We start from the raw sequence: 25,000 nt of genomic DNA, 5'->3' as shown, positions 1-25,000 counted from the left end.
CTCCACCATACTGAACACCTGATGTAATCTGAGGGAGACTCCTCAGCTCCTGCTGCAGGGATCAATAGAGATGACTTGGATGTTTGCAAAGTGCTTGATTGAGGCCATCACATCCCCAAAGATTGCTTTTTTGGGTGTGCCTCAGACCAAAGATGTATATTTTGATTTCTTTCTCACTAATTTTATGTGATCAAGATGAGGACTGATTGCCTGGGCAACCAATTATGGGATGGCTTGACCCTTTGAACTTTAAGACAGGCACTTTCTAGCTAGTGTTAAAAAATGGGAAATGTAATTAATTTGAGGTTTACATTAATTTAACGTTTTTGCCACTCAATTTCACACTGATGTTCAATGAAAATCCCTTCAATTTTCTCAAATGAGATTTCTCAGAGTTTGTTAATTATGTGCACATCCGTTAAAATGAGTAGAGTGAGTTAATTGTCAATCTGCAGTTGTAGAAAGAAAAAATACTGATATAAGTCAGTCTGTGTGTGTGTGTGTGTGTGTGTGTGTGTGTGCGTGTGTGTGTGTGTGTGCGTGTCTGTGTGTGTGCATGTGCGTGTCTGTGTGTGTGTCTGTGTCTGTGTTGGAGGCCGGTGGGAAAGAGAGAAAAAGTGACGTGTGTGTGTGTGTGTGTGTGTGTGTGTGTGTGTGTGTGTGTGTGTGTGTGTGTGTGTGTGTGTGTGCACGTTGTACCCTATAATTCAAAAACTGAAAAATGTTGTACGTAACAACATTTATCATTTATCATTCCAAAGCCATTTAAGGTTATGTGTCCGAAGACTGTTGTGCTGTTTAACGAAGCAATAAAAGTAGCATTCTCAGGGCTAATCGAGTATCTGGAGCATCAGCACTTCCGCTGGTCTGAAGGAAGGAGCTTTCCTCAGAGACACATTAGACTATATTACTGTTCTAAGAAATGAGCACTATTCTTTGTAGAAAAGGGGCAAGAAACTGAGGTTGTTAGTAAAACCTCCTGAAGACCCAACTCTTCTGAGAGTACCTCCTCTCCTAGCACTACTAGCAGCTGGACATTATTAACCCTTAAAGGAGTACGGAATGTTGAGAAATGAACGTTCTAAAGAATATCTGGGTTCATTGAATTCAACATAGAATTTTAGAACCTTCAATTGTTGCGGAACTTAGAATGTTCAAAAACCTACACCTTTAAGGGTTAACCTACCACTTACCACGACCCTCTTCCCTATCACGACTATCCCTCTTCTCCCTCCCTCGACTTAACTTCACTTGAACAGTATTCCTTTCTATGGGAGTAGTACCTTTTTTTTGCTGCACTAACATGTCCTAGTCACACTGCATCTTGATTAGTCCCTTTTTTTTGTAAGTTGCTTTGGATAAAAATGAGTAAATGTAAGTGTACAAATGTGAAAGGATGTGAATTGTGAGCATATCTTACAGAGCTGTGCAGCAGATCCTTGTGCAGGTGGATCTGCACCTCCTAATCTCTAGTTTCACAAAGGACCAGCCTCATCCGTTTTAGCTTGCAGCTTTATGAAATAGTTATAATTATATAACATCAATCATCAGAGTTTCAAAGAAAAAAACATGCCTGAGATGAAAGTGCAGTTTAATTGAAATATAGAGTGGGTGGATGATAATTGAAAATATGCAATAGACTAATTTAAGTGTCTTTGATGATGGCAAATATCCAAGGATACATGCTTTATGTTATGCAAATACCATTGTTTCCAACTTCCAACTTTTTCTCTCCTCCTGTATGTGTGTGTGTGTGTGTGTGTGTGTGTGTGTGTGTGTGTGTGTGGAGATTATCATTAATCAGGATTATAAACACTATTTGTGATTGAAGCTTATGCCATCAGTAGAATGGAACAAGCATATTGGCATTATTCAACAGCATCATTTCATTTCAACATACAGTTAAAAGCTGCAAGCCTTTATCCGGGCTCCTGTATTACTTAGCGCTAATTGTACATGCCATTAACAAATGGCAGTGAGTTATCTCAAACCCATCTGACGTTGAAAACACACTAGTTCCATCACTGAAAGGATGACGTAATTAATTTGTGCTAAAGGGATCATTTTAATTTGCTTCCTTTTTGTCTAACTCAGCCTTTGCCTGATGAGTCAGCCTGTAAAGCCAAACAAACCCTGTTATCGCTGCTGGGACTTTGTTAAGGCTTTTCTTTGAGCTTCTAAATGGCCTGCAGTGGCAGACTTTCAAGCAGAAGCGTGTTTTCGTTTTTAAGTTTTTGTTTTGTTTAAGTTTGGCATTACATTTCATGCCATGTGCTTCACTAAAAGAAGGACTTTAATGGTGTAAAAAAAAAAACAGAAGATGAATATCCTGGGCCCTAATTTAAAAGTCTATCAACAAACAAAGTTCTTGAGGATGAACTATAGCTATTGTGGCATTTAGTGGACTCATTAATAATGTTTGCTGTTAAGGTCTTGCCCATAGTGTTAGATTAGCTAATAGATGTTGCCTAGTCAATAAATTATCTGTAGTGAGACTAAAGGGTTACACTTTACTTGACAGTATCGACATAAGAGTGACATGAGACTGTCATGAACATGTCATAAACAAGTCATAAACATTGACATAACATCTGTCATTAAGTGTCATTCGTTTTTTGTCATAAGAAGTTAAGGTTATGATTAGGTTTAGGGTTAGGGTTAGGGTTAGGGTTAGGGTTAAGGTTAAGGTTAGAATAATGGTTAGGGTTAGGGTTCATATGTCATGACAGTGTCATGTGTTCATGACAGTGTCATGTCACTCTTATGTCGATACTGTCAAATAAAGTGCTACCGACTAAAGACTGCTCTTTGCCCATCATTCAATTAGGGCCCCCAGTGTCTTTCCTTAACAAGCCCTTGAAGTAATAATTTTCTACATTTCTTGAGGAGCAACATTTAAGTATTAAGCTTTATTTTCATTGCCAACAAAATGCACACCTTATATTTTGAACAACCAACATCGGCAGGTCTCTTCCTCTAACACAATGCCATCGCTAATCAGGTGTTAGTCTGCCGTCTGAAATCTCATATTGCGACCTTGGCAAATTAAAGGCAACCAGATTGAAGGGGCCTCCTCCCCTTCGGCTCCTCAGGTGGCAGTGTAAGCTGTTGTCCAATGTCAGCCTCTACTTGATGGAGGTTGTTTTGTATTGCTTTGCTTTGTTTACTTTCGGGGTGTGCGGTGTGGTGTGTGCTGTGCATGGTGATCAGGAGCCAGTCGTTTAATTGGCCACTCTCCAGGAAGGCGCAGCATGCGTACTCGAACTCTTCTTCTTTGGCTTTAGCAATAGGGCCCTTATTAAAGTCAAAGATAAGTCAAAGATAAGGAAGCAGACTGCCTCCTTCCTCGGCCACACGGGTGTATGATTTAGCGCATGAGCGGGCATACTTTGTATGCCTCCAGGTGCGTTGGCGACTGGACGGATGGCGTATCAAAGATGGCACTCGCGCCCCTAAACCATGCCAGCTTGACGTGATCGAACATCACCTCCAACTGTCTCTCAAGTTGGCCGCTTGCTTGGCAGCCGTTTCAGCCGGGCGATCATGGAGAACGTGCCCATCTCCAGCAAACAGCAGGCCAAGGCCTCTTTGAAGTCCGGAGAAAGAAATCTGCAGTCTAAATATGTCCAGTGAAGTCGCTCCAAAGGCTCAGATTTATGACAGGTTTGCAGGAGCAGACTTGATATCACCTCCAAAAAACATCAGCGTTGCCATGGAGCACCAACAGGCAGGGAACACATTTCGGAGAGGTGCCTTTATATCTCCTCTTCAAAATGTCAAAGCCTCAGAGGGCTCTTATACGCTCCGCTGTTACCAACTATTACCTTTTTATTACTACATTAGTGGTTCTTATTGACGTGTAATTAAGTCATTTCATGTATATACATTTTATTTCACATTACCAGTGTCTTATTTCATATTACTAAATCAGAAATCTGGTTACCTGTACAATGTGCCGGTCAATCACTTCATTATCTTCTTCTACCATGAAGACACTTAAATAGAATGTAGCCTATTAGTGGGTGATATTAGTATTCCACCTCTAATTGTCCTTTCATTAATCAGGGGAAAGAGTCCATGTCTGAGCTGAAGATCCCACTTCTCCCTGAGGACTTCTTCCACAGGCGACTGAACTCGGCTTCTGTTGACTGAAGAGTGCAAGAGAGAGAGAGAGAGAGAGAGAGAGAGAGAGAGAGAGAGAGAGAGAGAGCAACAGAGAGAGAGCAACAGAGAGAGAGAGAGTGTGTGCTGAGAAGAACGTGTGATGTTCCGAGCGTGACCGATCGAATCCAGATGATCTGTAAAGCACTTCCCAGAGTCTCCTGAAACCTGTTCTATATAACTGATGATTAGCCATCAGACACTATTGTGTCTATTGGTTCTATTGGTGTGGTTAGTGTGGTTGGGAGTAGTGGTTAGATGAGTGGGTTAAAGATATAGAGATAGATTCTCCCAGGAGCCCTTGTCTTGACACTCTGTGCAGTGGCAGCAGCATTGCCTTCTGTTCTCCTAATTGTGTATGAGCACAAGCCTGGAAGGTGTGTAGTCTCTCTCTCTCTCTCTCTCTCTCTCTCTCTCTCTCTCTCTCTCTCTCTCTTTTCTTTCTTTTTCCACACTTTCACACTCTTCAGACAATCCATTTTCCGGTGTCTAGCTAGCGTTTTTCTTTACCTCTAATGCATGCAGAGGTCTCTGTGAGCGAACCAGTGAACACCTATAATTGATTCTATCACAAAAGTCGGCTAAATGAAAGGCCCTAATTGGCTGATAATTCTCCATGCCTCGCCTGGAAGAGTGTTTGCCCCTGTGTCTCTCATTTCTTTCTCTTAGTCCATGCTGAAAAGAAAGAGTCATTTCATGGTGTCTTTTTTTGCTTTTTAACTGTAACACGATGTCTTGGAGTTGTTATTGTCTGATAGCAGATGCACATTCAGTCTAGTCTAAAGTGTGGCCTCTTGTGTACAGACGAGTAATATGATTCACTGATATTGTTCTGGGAGCTGAAGAAAAAAGAAAATAACATTAAATGTTCAGCGTCTGTTCCATCATGTCTGTGCCCCAGCCCCTTTCTCTGTCTGTCCATTTATCTACAGTATATCCACCTCCCAGCTGTCTGTACACCTAGAGAGATCAATCAGGAAAGTCTGTTACAGCCACATGGCACGATAAACATGATGTGAAACTCCAGAATCACCCAGCATCTCTCAGTCAGAACACAGAGACACGAGGAGATTGTATTTGATGGAGGCCAGAGAGTTCTCTTGATAGAAAATGATAATGGTTTTCCTCAAAAGGCTATCGAAGTCAGTATTTTCAGCTGCCATAAGAGGCATTAGTTACTTGTCCTATCTCGCAATGTCAATGGAAGTAAAACATTATTTGTGTATCCTCCCTGGGCTTCGGATCCACTACAAAATGTAATAGGTTCTTCACTGATCCATGCTACAACCTGCCACCAAATGTCATTAAAATTGGGTAGATGTTTTTTTCTATAATTCTGCTGAGAAACAGACCAACATACTGTAGGCTACAGATAAATAAACAAACAAACAAATAAATAAACAGACTGAACTGAAAGCATAAACAAATAAATACAGTACATTTAAATGTATCATAATTTGCAGAGGCTTTCACCCAGCAGTAGAGAGTTACCGAGTAAACAATGTATGTCATCATTTCACATTACTCCATTATTGTGGTTTGCTTTTCACCTTACCTGGCCTGGAGAATCATGATTGGAAATCGAAAAAAACAAAAACACTCCCCCATTTTATCCAACTGTGTGAAACTAGTTGGATAAAATGGGGGAGTACATCATCCCTGAGAGGGAATTCCCAGTGCGTAGTTGTGTGCCGCCAATTGTCTCCACTTCTTCCACCTCCTCTTCCTCCACCCTCCTCTCCCTCCACCCTCCTCTCCTTATCTCTCCCACCCTCGCGCTATGGTGAGCTGGCCTGGCCTATGGGTGATTCCCGCGCTGCAAGGCCTGTCATAGCGAGATAACGTGTTTGCAGTGGACACTGTTTCCCATCGGACCCCCACTGAATAATGGATCCAGGCTCCCTAAAAGACTGAGTGACTCAGAAATGTTGGAATTTGATTGGTTACGTAATTATATGTGAAACAGGTGTCACTGGAAAACATCACGAGAAAAAAAGGAATCAAATCAGGTTGTGTGTCAGAGCATCACCTTTTTTCCCCATTTAGCCTCAATAGTGGCTGAAGTACCACAGTGAATGTATAACCCACAGTCTCTTTTCTTAGAAACACCATCCGGCCCCAAGAAAGCCCATTTAAAATTCCCATTCATGTCCCGGAATAATAACTTCTTTCCATCCCATGGAAAGTCTATTTCCATGGACTCCTCAGGCAGTCTCTCCTCAGCGTCCCAATCGCTGCCAAGATTATGGCTGAAAGGAAATCAATTTGAGGGCATTTGGGGAAAATTGTTCCCAGTCAGCGGGTAGATAATTACTGTACCTTGCCATCACCAAGTGGATTCTTCATGCGCTTTTTCATGTCAACCGCCGGACAGACGCTAGTTGTTTTTGGGGATTCTTTTGTCCAAGCACCACGTGAGTGTGTGTGTGTGTGAGAGAGAGTGTGTGTGTGTGTGAGAGAGAGAGTGTTTGTGTGTGTGTGTGTGTGTGTGTGCGTGTGCGTGTTCGTGTGTGCATGTGTGTGTGTATGAGAGTTTGTTCTGAGATGTACATACAGTGTTCATAATTGATCTGTGAGAGCATTCTACTTTTGTCTGCTGGTTTATGTATGTGTTTGTATGATTGGTGAGTGTGTCTATGTCCATATATCTTTAATATATGGCTCTTCACAATGCTAGTAGAACGCTCCATTGACTTGAATGGGATTTCCCAACGTTCTACGGTAAATTATTTCCATGTAATTACCACTGCAAACAAATAATTACCGCTGTCAATGGCAACAGGTTTTGTCCTTCCGATTTAAGGCTTTCATATCACTTTGCAAGTAGTCTGGTCACTTCATGCAATGGAACTTCATTTATTCATTCATTCATTCATTTGTTTCTCAGCAAAAGCCATGATGAAACGTTTTGGCAAGTAGGCGTTATGTAGAGAACGTCAGTCATTATCGGAAAATAAGTCCCTTTAGGACGAAACAAGTCCTGTTCACCCTGTAGGGACTTATTTTCTGATAATGACCAGCGTTCCGCACATTATCCCTATGTACCGAATGTACATATAACCCCTCCCTCCTCCTCTGCCCCCAGCTCTGACCAATGTGAAGCTGTGGGCCATTGACCGCCAGTGTTTCCAGACCATCATGATGAGAACTGGCCTTATCAAGCAGACAGAATACATGGAGTTTCTCAAGAGGTGGGTCAGCTCTCTCTTTCTTTCCGTTTCTCTCCCCTGCTCTTTCTTGTCTTTTCTATATCTCCCTTACATGTTCTCATCTTCTCTCTTCCTCTCACTTTCTCTATTCATCCCATCCCTCTTTTCCTCTCTCTCTCTCTCTCTCTCTCTCTCTCTTCCTCTCAACACGCTCAGTCTCTCTCCTTCTCTCTGTCACTTTCTCTCTCCCCTTATCCTCTTTCTCTACCCCCCTCCCCCTTCATGCTTCCCTCCCTGCATCCCTCCTTCAATCGCTCCCCTTTTTTATCTCTTCCCTTCATCTCTCTGACCTATTCAGCCTCTTCTCCACCTGTTTGAGCGTCCGACTTCACCTTCTCTGGTCTCTTTCTTCTATTCATTTCTCTGGGTTTTGTCCCTCCTCTCCTTTCCCATTTTTCCCGAGCCACAATCATGGATTGGCTGACCTTTTCCCTCCCTCATGGTCCCCTCCTCCCCCTCATTCCTCCTTCCTCCTCTACCTTACTGTTCTGCCTTATCTCCCTCCTTCTTTTTCGCTCTCTCTCTCTTTCCATCCAGGAAATGCTCACTCTGAAGTTATTAGCGAGGCTCTAAGCACACTTTTCCTTGCTTTTCTGTGTGAAGAGGGTACCCCTCTGCCTCCACCCACGCACGCATGCACGCACTCACGCACACACACACACACACACATTCTTTTTTCAAGGGTATAGACCATGACGCGCTATTTATCACAGACAGAGTGTTTTATCAGTAGTGTGGAATTGTATATTTGTGTCAGACTAGACGCTGCAGGCTGTCATTATGTCAGTCATTGACTGGGATAATTCAGATTTATTTTCGCCTTCTGAGTACATTGCTTGTTTTCTGTTGCCTCCTGTAATTCCACCGTCACATTTTTACAGTTTTTCACAATTGCTAAAGCACATTTTTTGAAACCTGCCACACTTTTTCTCAAAACTATAAACACAAGTCCCAAATCTCAAACTACATTCCCAAAACCTTTGCCCAACTCTGCAAAACTGAGCACCTGTGCGCCTAAAAACAGTTGCACCTGTGCTCAAAACCAAACGCTGTCTTCAGATCATCTCACAAAGCAGTCAAAATGAAAACACTACTGAGCAGTCATTAGACATTACATCAAAAGCAGGAAAACACAGTGTTCTCATATAGGTCCAGGAGAAATGTTACAAGTGTCACATGTACAACACGTAAATGAGAAGTGATGAGCTTGATCCCACAGTCAGCCTGTGTGAACAGATAAAATATCTCACTGAGCATCATGATTCACTTGGCAAACATTTGTGTGTGTGTGTGTGGGGGGGGGGTGTAAAAGTTGTCAAAGCCTCAGTGGAAGTAGTCGTTACAGGTTTTTCCAATAGCTAAAACACAATTTTGCAAACTACGCTGGTTTTGCTTTGTCATATTACTAAAATAATTCAAATTGTAGAAAATTCTTCTTTCTTCTTTTTTTTTTCACCAAACAAGTCTGTGCAACATATTCACATGTATAGGCCAATTAGCTCATGTAGTGTCATTTTGAATGGCAGTGTTTTGAAATGGCAAACGTGACTTTATGTCAGATTGTTGTGTCTTATGCAGAGACCTGTGTTCAGTGCATTTAAAAAGTGGCATTTTGAATTGCAAAAGGTGTGTAAAGCAGAAAATGTGTTTAGAATTTTGGAGACTTGAGAAGAAGTTTTGCTCTTTGTGTGTCAGTTTAAATAATTGTGCTACGCATGTCATTTTAGTGTGTTAGCAATTGGAAAATAACTTTAAACAAGCCACAAATTCCCAGTGTCAGCAAACAGAAAAGGGGTACGGAGGGATCGTCCAATCACATCACATCACATCCACCAGAGTTGTGGATGCTCAGCTTGATGTGACGGTATTGGCAGATGCTGCACTCAGGAAATGTCAAGCAGAAGAAAGAAGGAGATGCCAGGTCAAAAGAACATGCCCTTCCTCTAGCTGCTGCCCCTTACCTCCCTTATCAGAGTGAGAGGAGAGGAGGAGAGAGTAGAGGAGAGGAGGGGAGAGGAGAGGAAAGGAGGGGAGAGGAGAGGAGGGGAGAGGAGGTGAGGAGAGAGGAGAGGAGGGGGAGAAGAGAGGAGAAGAGGGGAGACGAGGGGAGAGGAAGGGAGAATAGAGAAAATGAGGGGAGAGGAGAGGAGGGGGAAAAGAGAGGAGAAGAGGGGAGAGGAGGGGAGAGGAAGGGAGAATAGAGAAAATGAGGGAAAAGGAGAGGAGAGGAGGGGTGAGGGGAGATGAGAGCAGCTGGTGAAACTGAGCACGGTGCAGAAGCATTAGGGACGGTCCCCTGGCATCTCCAGTAATCTCCACAAGACATCTCGTTGTTTGCCCAGCTACATTTCATCTTTGGCAATGGGGAAAAGGGAGGAGGGGTGGAATGTGTCTTTTTTGGGATGGCGGGAGATTGTCTTCTTGTCAGCATGACAATTTTACTGAATCCCACCAGCATTAATCTAGTTAACAGTAGGAGAGCTCTGGAGGGAAATGCTTGATATGAAGAAATCCTCTGTGTAGATGTGAGCTTTTGGCTCTCAGAGAAACAAGTGGCGTATTGAATTCTTACAGATGATAGATTGTGTGTGGTTATGATGATATACTGCAGAGGTGAGTTCCAGAGGTGATAATGACATCGGAGCGACTTTAATTTGTTGATTGTCTAATCTCTCTCTCTCTCTCTTTATTTGTCCCTCTGTCTTTTTCTCTCCCTCTCTCTCTCCCACTCCTCTTCCTCTTATTCTCTTCATTCTCTCCAGTGTTCCAACTTTTCAAGGCCTTCAAGAGGAGATTCTCAGCAAGCTGGCAGACGTGCTCGAAGAGGTAGGATGCCCCTTCCAGCACCAATGACAAACTCCCCATTGATTTTCCTGTCGTCATCCCCCGTTCTTTCTCATTAACTCGCTTCAGGGTCTTCGGGAGAACACAATCATCACCCATGGTTCGGTTTGATTTCACATTCGCCTCTTTTAACAGCTAGGCATTGAGGGGAAGTCACCACTGCATTCAGCAACAGTAGCTGTGTGGAAAAGAAAACACTGACTGCATAGTAATACTTGAACTGAAACATCTGTGCGAATGAGATTTGAATACTCTCCCCTGGAGCAGGTGTTTTCCCCCCTCTGACAAACTCAATCAGTGACAACAGGTCGGTGGCAGCGTGCGGTGGCCCTGTGTCGCTGACGGGGAACACACAAGAGGCACGCATGGTGATGCCCGTTTCCAGTCCATTAGGGGCTGACGGTGAGCAATCGAACCAATTTCCGTCGGCGTCCGCCGTGATGAGCCACTTCATTAGCCTTTGCCTGGCACTCCATCAGGGCCAGCAAGGCAACAGGTGACGTCTATCGCCATGTGTTTTAATGGGGAGGAATAGTTACTTTCTCTCTCTGTCTCTCTCTCTCTTTCGCTCTCTCTCTATTCTCTGTGTGTATGTATGTGGGGTGTGTGTTTGTGTATGTGTTTGTGTGTGTGTGTGTGTGTGTGTGTGTATGTCAGGTCAGTGTGTCTGTGTGTGTGTAAATGAACATACCTCAAGTCTTGAAGTCTTGCCCCAGAGACCCTGAGGATGTCCATTTCCTACACATGAGCCATGAGACAGATGCAGAGGTCATTTCCCTCCCCTTCCTGCATTTCTATGCTGTGCCTTAGTCGGCGCCACAGCTGGGATAAGATTCTGAAATCCAATTGGTTGCCTCTGGGTTTCCAGGCCACTTAGACCCGTGCAACAAGATGGCTGCCACGCAAGCATATGAGAAAGAAAACAAAAATCAGCTCGGGAATACAGCTTGCCAAAGCTGAAGACAGCTTGCCAAAGGGATGTCATATATAATGTTTACCCTAGCATTTGTCTGACGTGTAAACATTCATCATATGGGTCGGGGCAGGTTTTGTGGAGGAGTGGAGGATGCATCTGTGATTCCAGCAGATTGCAACAGGCTGCAGTGTGATTAAATTGACACCTGAGGCACCAGATAATAAGATGCTACCAGGTTGATACTGTCAGCTGCTGCTGTTTGCCAAAGATAAGTCAGCTCACATCCGCACTATGTAAAGGAGCTATTTGTAGTTGTCTTTAGTTAACAATATTCAGAATGAAAACACTAATGCTCTTTGTTACCCAGATATTCGCTAAAGTTAGCATGCAAACCAGCTAGCGCCAGGTCCGCTCTCTTGTAGTGTGACTTTGTACCATGTGTGCAGCTGTATGAAATACAATCCAAGTCAGTGGAGTGCTGTCGCAAATGTAATTTTGTGTTCAAGTCGACTCGATTCCACAAAGTCCCTTTGAGTGTTTTTCACAAACCTTTAATCAGACGCCTAAAATGTTGTTTTGTCAATGGCATCCCTCATATCTCAGCAGCGCCTTCACCTGGAGATGCTTCCAGAAGTTAAAAATGTGTGCTGCGCTCTCTCTCTCTCTCTCTCTCTCTCTCTCTCTCTCTCTCTCACTATAACACATTTGAGAAGGAACATCTTGTTACAGTAATTTATGCAAATGAATGTTAAAGTGCAGCAACATCATTTAGTATTGGGAAGATTGTGCGCAGACATCTCGAAAGCTGAGCAGAAATGGCTGCACTAGTCATCTCATCGGCATGGAGACCAGCCGCACGCTCATTAGTGTTCATTATGAAGCACGAGCAGCCAGAGCCAGTGAGGACCTGTCTACACACAACATGTCAGATGATACTAAACAGAACTGCTGTTGACTAAATAGCGATTTGTGTGTGTGTGTGTGTGTGTGTGTGTGTGTCAGAAAGAGAGAGAGAAATACTTCAGTGTTGATTGGCAGAATCTGCATAGAAAAACAGCATTCATGGTTCTTTTTGTGGCTTTTAATTATTTATTTTTTTCTTTGTGAAGAGGAAGTGTGTATCATGTACACAAGACAAGCTCAGGCATTGTTAGCATGACACTGATTTGCATATTGATACTCTTCTGTCCCCATTGTAAGGTAAACCTCACAGACACCATATATAGAGTGTTGTGGTCGGCTATATAGAGTTGACAGCTTCTTTGTGTGAACAAAGGGGGCATGTCTTTCCATCACCAGGCTGGGGAGAGTGGAGAAAATAAGGGTTGATGGGAGGTCAGGCGAGGTAAGACTAGATATGCCCCCTCTGTGGGAAGCACACCTCCATGTCACAAACAATATCTTACAATAACAAGCAACCAAACCTCCTTCTGAGTTTTCTCACTCACTCTGTCTCTCGCTCTAATTTTATGTCTCTCTCTTTATATATCTTTCTCTCTCAATCTCTCTCTCTCTCTCTTCTCCCTGAGCTGTGCCGTTCGGGTGGCTCTCGTTTGAAAGCCACAAAATCAGAACCAACAAAAAAAAGAGACATAATGATTGGAGAAAATGGAGACCTTTGTGTGTGTGACTGTAGTGGACTAATGGGCAGAGAGAAAATGATTAATGAGCTGTGGAGTGTGTCTTTGTGTGTGTGTGTGTGTGTGTGTGTGTGTGTGTGTGTGTGTGTGTGTGTGTAAGAGAGACAGAAAGAGAGAGAGAGAGAGAGAGAGAGAGCATGTTGTATTTGGTGAATGTGTTTGACACAGCTGTATTTGATTATATGTGTCTCTCTGTGAGTGTTTGAGGTATTTGTGTGTGTTTGTGTTAGAGTTGTCCTGTCAGAGTCACCTAGCGCAACAGTGTGGGAGTGCAGCCATCTCCTGTGGAGCATGAACCGTTGCTGCTCAGAGCGTCTAATCATCTCCCCCGTCCAAACCCCAAACGCCCTTCAGGCTCCATCTCCACCTCACTGCCCCCACCTCTGGCTCTCAGACACACCAAAACCACCTGCATGAGTCCAAGCAGCAACATTTGATACCACACAATGAAGAATTTAATGGGAATTTAAAAAACATGCAGTACCTCGAACGTCCAACAGGGGCTGGCTCCAAGAGTGATGTAGTGACTAGGGGTGTAAAGGTACACATATTCGTACTGAACTGTTTAAGTGGTAGATTCAAATACCTGGATGTGCTCCAAGCCAGTGACAGCCCATTCTGTTTCACCCCTAGTGCCAGTCCACTACCCTACCGCATGCCCACCCAGGCAGACGTCTGACCCTCTGTGGCACAGGAGCGCAGTCCACATTCCCTTGTCTCTGCATCCCCAACGCCTGCCCCAACACAGATTCTCAGACGAACCAGAACCCTGACCAACAACCCCATGCAGCCTATGCCTGATCTCCCTTTAAATCACGCTCCCACAATGACAGAGTCTATCATGATGGATTTTGGAAGCCTAGTCAAAAGTTAAGCCACTGGAAGGAACTAAAAAACGGAGGAGATTTAAACCAAATGTGGTCAGTTCTGAGCGGATCTATGTTGCTGGCTCCAATACGCGTGTACTGTGCAGACTCCAGTTTTGCTCATATGACCATGCTATTTTGGCATCATTTTGCCCCTGGAATTCCTGGAAGACATACAGTATGCAATAATGATGTTCTCCTTTTAAATCACGTCTCAAAATACACTAAAACAAAAACACAGCTCTTTAAACTCACTTACCTTTCGCTGACACATACGCTCCAGTCTAAGTTACTTTCCCCAAGTACACTTCTGATGTCTGAATATTGTATTTTTTTGTCATTGTGCTTTGTAAGGCATCCATAAATGTCTTGAAATGAGCCTATAAAGAACATACATCACTATTTTTATTACTATTTATAAGTCGAAGTTTAAGAAGATGTAGCTGCAGACTTTAAATAGCTTATTTACATGGCTCTGTTATGGCGTCTGCATTACAGACATTAAACTGTTCCAAACTGGCGGCTCGTGCACCATCACCATCAGGTTCGGAACACTCTCACACTGCCTTCTGCCTTTCTTACAAATGATCCTCTCATCTCTGCGGGGAGTCCCGTTCCCTCTCCCGCCCTGCTCGATCAGTCGCCCCAAGACCCAGCAGCAGCACCGTGATCGATATGTTTGTTACTCCCACACTAGACACCACCCCCCCCCCCCCCCCCCCCACCGTCGCCAAATGCCACCTCGTCTTTTTTAATGCCCCCGGAATGGCAGTATAAAAATGAGGGATTTCTGGGATTTTCTGTCAGATAGGAGCATCTCTTTAAGTTCAAGTGTTCCAGGACACTCAACACAACCCACTCAAGTGATCCTACTGCTTTGACTGAGTTGTGTCAATATTATGTAGCATCAAGTGTATTATACAGTATGTCTGTAGGAATCCACAACTGGTCCGAGGGAACACGGACCTATACATGTTTATTTATTTATTTATTTATTGTTTTACAAAAAATGGCTTTTTGCCATTATTCAGATATCACAGTGAAGAGTGTCAGGAAGTAAATGGGAGGGAGATAGATAGGGTGGGATCGGGACCTGACTCAAACGTGGGTTTCTCTCTGTGGGCATTTGGACCTGAATGTGGTATTTGGTGCTGCGGCCACTTGTGTTCCTGCTCCCCCTCGGACCTGCACATGTGGAGGAATGACACTGATGACATCACACCTGGCCCTGCATCCTGTCGACGGTACTTGGCGACGTCTAGCGATCAAGACCCATGTTAAAATCGTCCGGATCTCTCCTTTAAGACTATTCTGCTCCGACAGTAGGGAGATCTTCACAGAGCTGGAATAGAATCCCTGGATTGATAACATTCTGTGCCGTGGTGGTAGAGGGTCTCTCAGTTTGTTTGTATCTGTCAGGTATCTTTGTCTATCTGTTTTAGGGAGACACTCGCAGTCTTAACACAATTTCTTGTCTAAGTGCTATTGCCTGACACAGTCCTGGTACTTACTCAAGGTGCTGCCACCTACCTGTTACATACACTGTAAAAAGATTATTGCACTCAAGGCATCTTGTCATTCTGGCTGATGCCAATGTGTATTCAATGGACTTGACGCCACACATCCACATAATTCAGTCAACGCAAACAAGGTGACTTGATGGGATGATGTTGAGTTGCACGAATGTGTTTTACAGTGGAATAAAGACTTGACTTATTCCAGTTCAATATATATGATATCTTAATGTAAATTGCCCCTTCCTTTGCTTTGCATAGTTATGTTAATATGCGTAGGATACGACTTTTATGATGCCTCAGTGTTATCTTCTGACATAGCTCTGGAAGGAATGTATGGAAATTGGTGTGTATCTGATGTACTTTATGTGCCAAGGCAGACTTTGACCGGCCCTCTATCTCACTGACGTTAATATCATGGAAAGTGTCCTGTAGTTTGTTTTGTCAAGTTATGTTAATATGTGGAGAAGCAACAGGTGAAAAGTGTGTGTGTGTGTGTGTATTCACTCATTTAATGATGTTTATGGCAGGTGGCTGACATATTCAGCTGGCATTTTTCTCCAGTTGATTATTTTGACAGGTTGACATTTTAATGAACGATTACACCCAGTTGACACACACACACACACACATGCACACACACACACAAACAACACACACACACACACACACACACACACACACACACACACACACACAAACACACACACACACACACACTGTTAGTATGTAAGTGAAAGCGTGGGCTGTGAATACTGTCTGAGTTGACGTGCCTGTTTCTCTGCTGAGGGACCCTGGAACTCACAATGCTATTCTAAAACACAGCCGCATGAGCACCCTACTGAGGAAGAGCTGTTAGTATTGAGCCAGTCGAGGAATCCAGTTTCTATGTGTTTAACTCTAACTGTTTGTGAGAAAGCAACTCACCGGGTCAATACCTTTTTCATGATAATTGTAATAGTTGTAGTTGCTACTAATGTCTGCAGTCTTTTCATTGTTGATTTGCAGTATTTTCATTGTTGTATTTATTATACATTTTGTTTACAAATAATTTGCCAGAGGATTTTATACAGATTGACTTATACAGTAAATATTTATTGTAATAATCTTAGTGTTGTTCAACCAAGCTCTACGTGTTGAGCTCCAAAACATGGATATTGGACATTAGATGCTGATTGGTCAGTAGGCCTGCTCCCATCTGTCAGAGGATCTCATGACAAAGACACTATTCTGCAGGGCAGAAACATGTTGCCTTGGTAACAACAGCAAAACTTCATTACTACAGTACTAGCCTTGTTATCTAACAGTCACTGCTAAGGTTTGAATATATATGAGGAGTCTGGGGAGTCTGAAATTTGTCCTAAAATAACTATGTGAAACAGAAAGAGAGAGAGAGAGAGAGAGAGAGAGAGAGAGAGGGTAGAGAGGGTCTTAACCTCTAACATGCTTTTCCAGTCTCTTTTGTCAACACATGGTCTAAAAAAATGAAGCTGCATATTTTAGGGCAAGCTGTTCACCTTATTTGTCAGAAGAAGACAAAGAGGTTGTGTAGCCAGGGCAGCTCAGAGTAGGCTTACTCCGACGTGCTGAAGATGGACGCCAACGACACGCGAGTGAGCCACAACACTCAAACGCATCTGAGTGCAAATGAGTCAAAACCGGAAAGGTTTTTAATTTCGCTCCAGTCTGATTTGTTTTTTGTTTCCTTTTTTTTGTTTTTATTTTGTTTATGTTTGTTTGTTTTGTTCACGTTTGTTTGTTTTTGTTTTGCATTGTTATTTATGCCTTTTGTTTGCCAGACATCTGGGATCGGTTTGTGAGGGGTTTGTTAGGTAGGCGGGTGGGCAGCCAGCGGGCGGACTGGCCGGCGGGCGGCCGAGCAAGCGAGTGAGTGAGCGTTCCCACACTGGCCCCTGTGAGGCGGGATCGAGCGGCGTGTCAAAAGTTCGCCAGTTTCCACTGAGCGTATGAGAAGGGGGCGGGACTGGGGGGACTGCGAAGAGGGTAGTAATGGGAGGGAAGGAAGTGTGTGTGTGTGTGTGTGTGTCTCTGTGTGTGTTTGTGTGTGTTATTGTGTGTGTGTTATTGTGTGTGTGTGTGTGTGTGTGTGTGTGTGTGTGTGTGTCTCTCTGTGTGTGTGTGTGTGCAAGAGAGAAAGAGAGAGAGAGAGATTGTGTGTGTGTGTGTGTGTGTGTGTGTGTGTGTGTGTGTGTGTGTGTGTACAGTATGTGTGTGTCTATTTATGCATGTATGAATGTACTGCACTTTGGAATAGGAAATGCCTCGTCTTGCTTACTCGCTGACTGCTGAGGCTCTGGTTGCAGTCCGCAACATCTTCCCATCATACCAGATGTGTCCCTTCCATCTCTCCCCCCTGCCCATGCCCAGAAGTGCTGAGGAGGGGAGAAAAGAGCATCCGGCGCCAGTCGATGCCGCACTGCCAACGGCCTTCTGGGTAGATCGCCGTCCTCCACGATCAATACTATTCATGAGGACGATGCCGCTGAAATGTTCCTGCATACTATTTGTGCTCCTCAAAATATCCCCGTGGCATTTCTGGACTGATGGGAACGGCGTTCTCAGTCAGAACACACACACATACACACACACACACACACACACACACACCATGATCTTTTGTATTCTGCAGATGAGCAATAATAAGTGTGGGGATCATTGGACTTTTCATTTCGCTGTGTACACACACACACACACACACACACACACACACACACACACACACAATGTTCTATTTAATTGCATGGACCTGTGAAAGTTGATGGAACACTCTTTTGGAGCCCTCTTGAGTCTGTTCTGTGTGTGTGTGTGTGTGTGTGTGTGTGTGTGTGATTACAGTGTGTGTATGTGTGTACTGTATATGTGTGTGTGTCTGTGCATTGTATAATGGTACATAATATTGTGGTCATTATACTAATATGGCTGAATGAGACTTAGTGTGGCTTCCCCTTATAAGGCAATATAAAGGGGTCATGTGTATTAGGGTGCATTTAAATCACAGTAGGATAGTCAGTGCTACTTCCCCCTTCTCATCTTGTCTTTTTCCTGCCTTATTCTATTCTTTTTTACATTCCTTATATCCTTCCCTTCGATGCTCTATATATATATCTCTCTCTGCTTCACTGACCATCTGTTTCTTTCTCTCCTTCTCTGTCCCCTTATTCTCTCTCTCTCTCTCTCTCTCTCTCTCTCTCTCCCTCTCTCTTCCTCTGTCCTCGACAGACCCACTATGGAGATGGGGAGTACATCATCAGACAGGGGGCGCGAGGAGACACTTTCTTCATCATCAGCAAGGGGAAGGTGAGTGCCCCCACCCTCCTCTTCCTCCTCCAGCAGGACACCTAAGAAGCACACAGAGGTCAGGGGTCAGGGCTACTTAGCTCACCAGTGGAATGTTTGCTGGTGTGCTTGTCTCCGAGGCAACACTCTCTTTTATGCCTGAGGCATTTTTTTCACTTTACAACCCCCCCCCCCCCCTCCCCCCACACACACACACACACACACACACACATACACACACATTGCTCCGCAACACACATGCACACACACACACACACACACACACACACACACACACACACACACACACACACACACATACATACATGCACACTCACACACATATAGTGTGTACCACCTCCAGCTGAACCTCTCAAAGACTGAACTGCTGGTCATCCCAGCTAAACCTACCATACACCACGACATCAACATCAAATTTGACTCCCTGTCTGTTTCACCGACCAGGACTGCAAGAAATCTTGGAGTTGTTCTCGACAACCAACTAAACTTCTCAGATCATGTTGCCTCAGTCGCCCGGTCATGCCGTTTCGCACTCTACAACATACGGAAAATCAGGACTTACTTGACTCAAGATGCTACCCAACTTCTGGTTCAGGCAATAGTCATCTCACGACTCGACTACTGCAATGCCCTCCTGACAGGTCTCCCAGCCTGCGCAGTGAAACCACTTCAGATGATCCAGAACGCGGCGGCGCGCCTGGTCTACAACCAACCCAAAAGGGCACATGTTACCCCGCTGCTCATCCAGCTACACTGGCTACCTATGGCGGCCCGTATCAAATTCAAGTCTCTAACGCTTGCCTACAAAGTAGTCTCCGGTTCTGCTCCCACCTACTTGAATGCCCTCATACAGACTTACACTACCTCCAGACCGCTGCGCTCCTCTGACGAACGACGTCTAGCTCTACCACCGGTACGCTCAAGCCAATCCAAACTTTTCTCATCTGTTGTTCCTCGTTGGTGGAACACACTGCCAGTTCCTACAAGGGCAGGGACATCCTTTTCCACTTTCAAAAAACTCCTGAAGACCCAGCTCTTTAGAGAACATCTACTCTCATAGCAACACTTACAACAAGTCTTACTGATCCTAGCACTCACCAGCCGTTAAACTGACAAGTAACTGTTAAAATACAGCACTCACCGACTTATTCTTACTGTACTCTAATGTGTTTTTTTTAAACTGTCCTAAAATTGTGAGAATTGTTCTAAAACTTACTGTTTACCATGTTGTTAGTCGCTTTGGTTAAAAAAGCGTCAGCCAAATGTAATGTAATGTAATGTAATGTAATGTAATATAGACACACACACACACACACACACACATACACACACACGAGTGACTTTTTAGTGATACTGAGGGACTCCTTACTTTCTGCTGATTTGCGAAGAGGGTGACAATTGGAACTGAACAGGATAAGATGGCAAGAGTCCTCATCTCCATACAGAGATTATCATATTTAACCAAAATAAATAAATCATTATATAGGACTAATTGTGAATCATAGAAACGCACACATGCACATACACTCAAACAATCAGGTGTAAATACATGTGTACACATATTGGCATATTGAATACATAAACACACACACCACACACACACACACTCATCGTTGAATGCCTTGTCTGTCCCCACAGGTGAACGTCACACGAGAAGACTCACCCAGTGATACACCAGTCTACTTGCGAGGGCTTGGCAAAGGAGATTGGTTTGGGGAGAAAGCCCTTCAAGGGTGAGTACCGCCTCCGAGCCCTCGTCCACCTGGATGCTCTGGACACGTAGAGACAGTTAGCTTCCCTCATTGAGCAAACGAGAAAAGCCCATGTTAGACAGATGGACAGAAAACCAGACAGAGATAGTCAATGAACTGAAAAACTAAATATTCCATTTCAGACGCTAAGCCAAAATATATACAGAATAGAGGTAACACTTTCTATGAAGGTCATTGGTATAAATATACTGTACTTTCTTTCTCTCTATCAGTTACTGCAGACACACACACACACTTGCATAACTATGTATAACTATGCATAACATGCATAACTACTGTATGTATACGCGCTTTCCACGCAAGTAGCCGTGTGTTTGTCCAAGTGAGGAAAGGCCATAGGGGCAGCCGTGGCCTACTGGTTAGCACTTCGAACTTGAAACCGGCATGCATGATACACGCTTTCCACACAAGTAGCCGTGTGTTTGTCCAAGTGAGGAAAGCAAGGCCATAGCAGAGAGGGTCAGGGGCGATTCTAGACCTAGAGCTTTGCTGGGGCACAGGCCCCCAACTCCCAATACATAAAAAAAAAACATTTAAATGCGCACAATATGAAATAAATGGCTTTTTTGTCTAGACCCCATCATGTCCTCATTCATTTCTTGCCTGTCTCTCTCCTCCTCCTCCTCCTGCCTGGTACTGGACTGCCCAGCCTGTGCTCTTTCTCCCCTCTCTTCTCCTTCTTTTCAACCTTCTTCTCCTCCTCCTCCTCCTCCAGCACTCTCTCCCTCAATTGTTGTAGCAGCCACTGCAGCAACATCCAAACACATACATGTAGGCATAAGTAGGCCTACTGTATACTCACTGCATGAATTTAATAGGCTTTCCTACACAAGGGAAGCTTATTTTTAGTCAATATTGAGATATACTTCCCTCCCAGGCAAGGGTCATGTAGTCATCCTGGCAATACTGCAGTTCTTTCTAGCTTAAATAGCCTACTAAAGCCTTCATACTGACTTTTGGTGATAATTTGCAAATGTAGCCTAATAATCTACACAGAATCAGAGTCTGATTCTGTGTAGATTATTATAGGCTACATTTACAAATGCAGCAAACTTATTTAAGTTTGCCATTAAACCATTGATCAAATCACAGCACTGGCTATTACCAGCATAAATGTTACCTTTAATGTGGGCAATTATCATACCTCCCTCGTCCTCATCTCTCCTCACTGTTCCTTTTCCTCTGCCTCTGTTCAGGAAGAATTGTCTGATGTCCATCTCTGAATACTTTATCAGAAGGCTATGTTTAGTTTTACAGTAGGACAGCTTCACAAACAGTATAGGCTACTTTTACAGGACTCTCTCTCCAGCATACGTATAAATCATTATTAATCGTCCGCATGTGTGCATGCAGCCTACACATGGTGTGAGTGTGTGTGTGAGGGAGAGAGCACAAGCTGGTAAACCGTTGCTAAATTTAGGCTACGAGGCTAAGCATTGAAAAACAGATGCTAATTATGTGGGCAACCTACTATAACAGCGATCAACGTGTCATTTTTTCTGTCAAACAAGTTGTGAATTTGTTGTAACATTAAAACAGGGGACGACTTACTCTGTGCTCAAAGTGATATGACGAGCTCCAGCGGACGAAATACTCGGAAGAATCATGTGAACAATTTTCATTGGTTGTTGCGTTCAATCTTACCCAGCTACAGAGGTGCTATTTCCTGATTGGCTATTATGGCCCCTTTTCTTTTTTCCTTGTTTTTTTATTGGCTGGTAAGTGACAGGCTCGAGTCATGACTAAAGCAGGCACGGAGATGCGCTCATGAATGCCATTTCCATCGAGAGCAGCGCTAATTGTACTGGGGCACTGGAGACTTTTACTAAGGCACGTGCCCCAGTGAATAAGGTCTAGTGACGCCCCTGGAGAGGGTTAAAGCGGAGCGAGAGGCGCAAATGAGGAGGAGGAGGAGGAGGAGAAGGAGAGGAAGAGAGGGTGTAACAATTCAACCCTAAATTTTATATATATGAGATGAACGCTACTAAAATCAGAAAGAAATAATTCGGACACCAGTCATTTGAGTTTAAGTTTAGTTGCCGTTTAGTGCGGCTTCACGGTCACGTTATGCTTTTTCTCTCTCGCTCTCGATTTCATTTCATACATGCAACCAATCCCATACAATTAACAAAATAACCCCTACCCCAAACAGAAATATATAATTCAGTCCAAGCATGTACAGATAAACTTGATCACTTTGTTCTACCCAGTCCCAACCCCAAAGTCATATAAAGCGCTACCGCAATTCCAGGTGCGCACAATGTCCAACAGAGAAGAAAAAAGAAGTCGCTCCTTAAAACGGAAAAAAATGCAATAATCCAATAGTCCCGTAATCAAAAATCCACGAAAATAAACTGTAGGCCTACAGCGTAGGAAAAATAAACACCGCGGGCTCACCACACCGAAGGCCTGAATGTTCGAAATGTCCCTCTGCTTCCTAGCCTGGCTAGCGCCACCACTTCTCAATGAGACGTGGTCTGGGAACCAAACGTTCATTTTCTCGTATTTGAAAAAAATGCCCAGATCCGTTTATTGGGTGCCACGGATGTCTATCAAATGCATCTGTGCATAGCTCATCATCGTCTTGCTTTCCCCCCTGTTCTGTGATTGGTTCCCTATCTCAGGCGAAAATTTGCTCCATGGTATCCAGGCTGCCTTAGCAGCGTGAATCAAATCGCGCGCAAGGCAGCATGGGAACACCCAGGCTAGCTGCTTCCTCGTTTCTCCCCAGACAGTAGCCACTCCAGCGGGAGAAGCGTTAATCCTTTTTTCGCACGAAATGTGCCGAGAATAACCTGTATGCAGCGTCTATTTCAATCTCTTATTTATAATTTCTGGTAAACGTTTACTCTCCACAAAAAACACCTCCCGTCTGGCCTCCCAGCTAAACTTTTAAAACCTCCTTGAGAGTACATCATGGTCACCACCTTTTCTCTCTGAAGGAGTGCAAAGTATGAACGGCATACAGTATACTCACACACACACACACACACAACACTTAATGTTAAAGTCAAAGTTTCCAACAGTAGACATTCAAAAGCTAATTTCACATCCAACAAGTGCTGCACCAGTTTGGGATGTCTGCTTCAAAGGCCTTTAAGGATTATTTCTGTACAGCGTCTAATGCAACAGGGAGGTAAAACTGACTGTGGATAATCTAATGCGCTGAGTAACAGGGGTGTAAATGTCATAAAAGCTTTTAGCATTCTTCGGTGTCCCATCCTGCTACACCGCGCTTGAGCTGCTTTTACTGTAACTAAATGTTCTCCTCCAGGCAGAGAGGTGTTCTCCTTATGCTGGCAGAGAGGTGCACACAAAGACATACAAACACACATGCATGCATGTACATGTGTGCTCTCTCCCTCCCTCTCCCTCTCTTTCTCTCCCTCTCTCTCCCTCCATTCCTCTCTCTCCCCCCCTCTCTGTGTATGTGTGTGTGAGACACACATGTCTCTGTGTGTGTATATGTGTGTATGACGCATGTTTCTTGCTGTGTGTGTATGTGTGTGTACACTACGAGTCAAAAGTTTGGGGTCACTTAGACATTTCTACTCCACTCCATTATAGACAGAATACCAGCTGAGATCAGTTGCATTGTTTTTTTTTAATCAGGACAGCAGTCTTCAGATTACATTATGTGCTTACATAATTGCAAAAGGGTTCTCCAATGTTTTCTCAGTTAGCCTTTTAAAATGATATCAGATTAGTATCTGCCTTGTGCCTTTTGGAATATTGGATGAATGGTTGCTGATAATGGGCAATGTAGATGTTGCATTAAAGAATAGGCATGTCCTTTCTACAACAGTCAAGAACCCTTTTGCAAATATGTAAGCACATAATGTAATCTGACAACTACTGCCCTGGTATTTTGTCTATAATGGTGTGGAATTTAAATTTCTAAGTGACCCCAAACTTTTGACAGGCGTCTGTGTCTGTGTGTGTGTGTGTGTGTGTGTGTGTGTGTGTGTGTGTGTGTCTGTGTCTGTGTGTGTGTGTGTCTGTGTCAGTAAAACTACTTAAACAAGGAAATACTAGTGTCATCACTCATAAAATCACATGGTAATACAAGCACTACATGCAATGTGTGAGCATCTGTACAAGAGAAATCTATAAAGAGATAGATAGTTAGATAGATGGAAAAGAGACAGACAGAGGGGGGTGGGGGTGGGGGGGGTGCGGTCCTCAACTGTGTCATCCAGACAGTGCAGTGCTTGGTGCTGAAGAGGATTAATCCTGTCTGAGCCTCTACGGGCTGTGATGACACAGAGAGAAAGAGAGACGAAGGGGGGGGGACCGAGTAAGATAGGGGAGAGGTTAGGAGTCAGAGTGAGGGAAAGGCAGAGGGCAAAAAAAGGGAAGAAAGTGTGTTTGTGTGTGGGTTGGGGTGAAAGGAGGCAGAAAGAAAGAGAGGGAGGGAGGGAAGGAAGGAAGGAAGGAAGGAAGAGATAGACAGGAAAAAAGAGAAAAGTGATAGAAACATGTTTTTGTCTGCTCACACCACAACGCTGATGGGGTGGGTGAGACAAGCAACAAGGTGATTCTGATGTGATGTTGACACTGTGGGTGTGTGTGTGTGTGAGGTGCAAAAAGTAGTCCAACATTAGTCCAACAGTGCAACAGTAAGGTTTAGAGACCAGCATAAATAATATAGACAAATAGGAGAGTAAAGTGTAAAGTAGACAAGGTAAAATAAAAAACTATTTCAGTGCAAGAACAGGTTGAGGTAACAGTGTAGCAGTAAAACAGTAGTGAAAACATTA

At 43.8% G+C, this 25,000-nt stretch overlaps 1 protein-coding gene across 2 annotated transcripts in view; it reads left to right on the top strand.

Annotated features, from left to right (window-relative positions):
- prkg1b (protein kinase cGMP-dependent 1b) overlaps positions 1-25,000 on the top strand; it is a 148,900-nt gene that overhangs the window by 78,599 nt on the left and 45,301 nt on the right. For both annotated transcript variants that reach the window (XM_042083346.1, XM_042083345.1), the window contains exons 4-7: positions 7,247-7,352; positions 10,133-10,196; positions 18,391-18,468; positions 20,107-20,201. In XM_042083346.1, the coding sequence (XP_041939280.1) occupies positions 7,247-7,352; positions 10,133-10,196; positions 18,391-18,468; positions 20,107-20,201 (343 nt within the window). The remainder of the gene's footprint in view (positions 1-7,246; positions 7,353-10,132; positions 10,197-18,390; positions 18,469-20,106; positions 20,202-25,000) is intronic.

This window comes from Alosa sapidissima, chromosome 24 (genome assembly GCF_018492685.1).
Source record: "Alosa sapidissima isolate fAloSap1 chromosome 24, fAloSap1.pri, whole genome shotgun sequence".
NCBI lineage: Eukaryota > Metazoa > Chordata > Actinopteri > Clupeiformes > Clupeidae > Alosa > Alosa sapidissima.
Note: the sequence above shows the minus strand (reverse complement) of the source record. Positions and strands in the feature narration are given on the sequence as shown.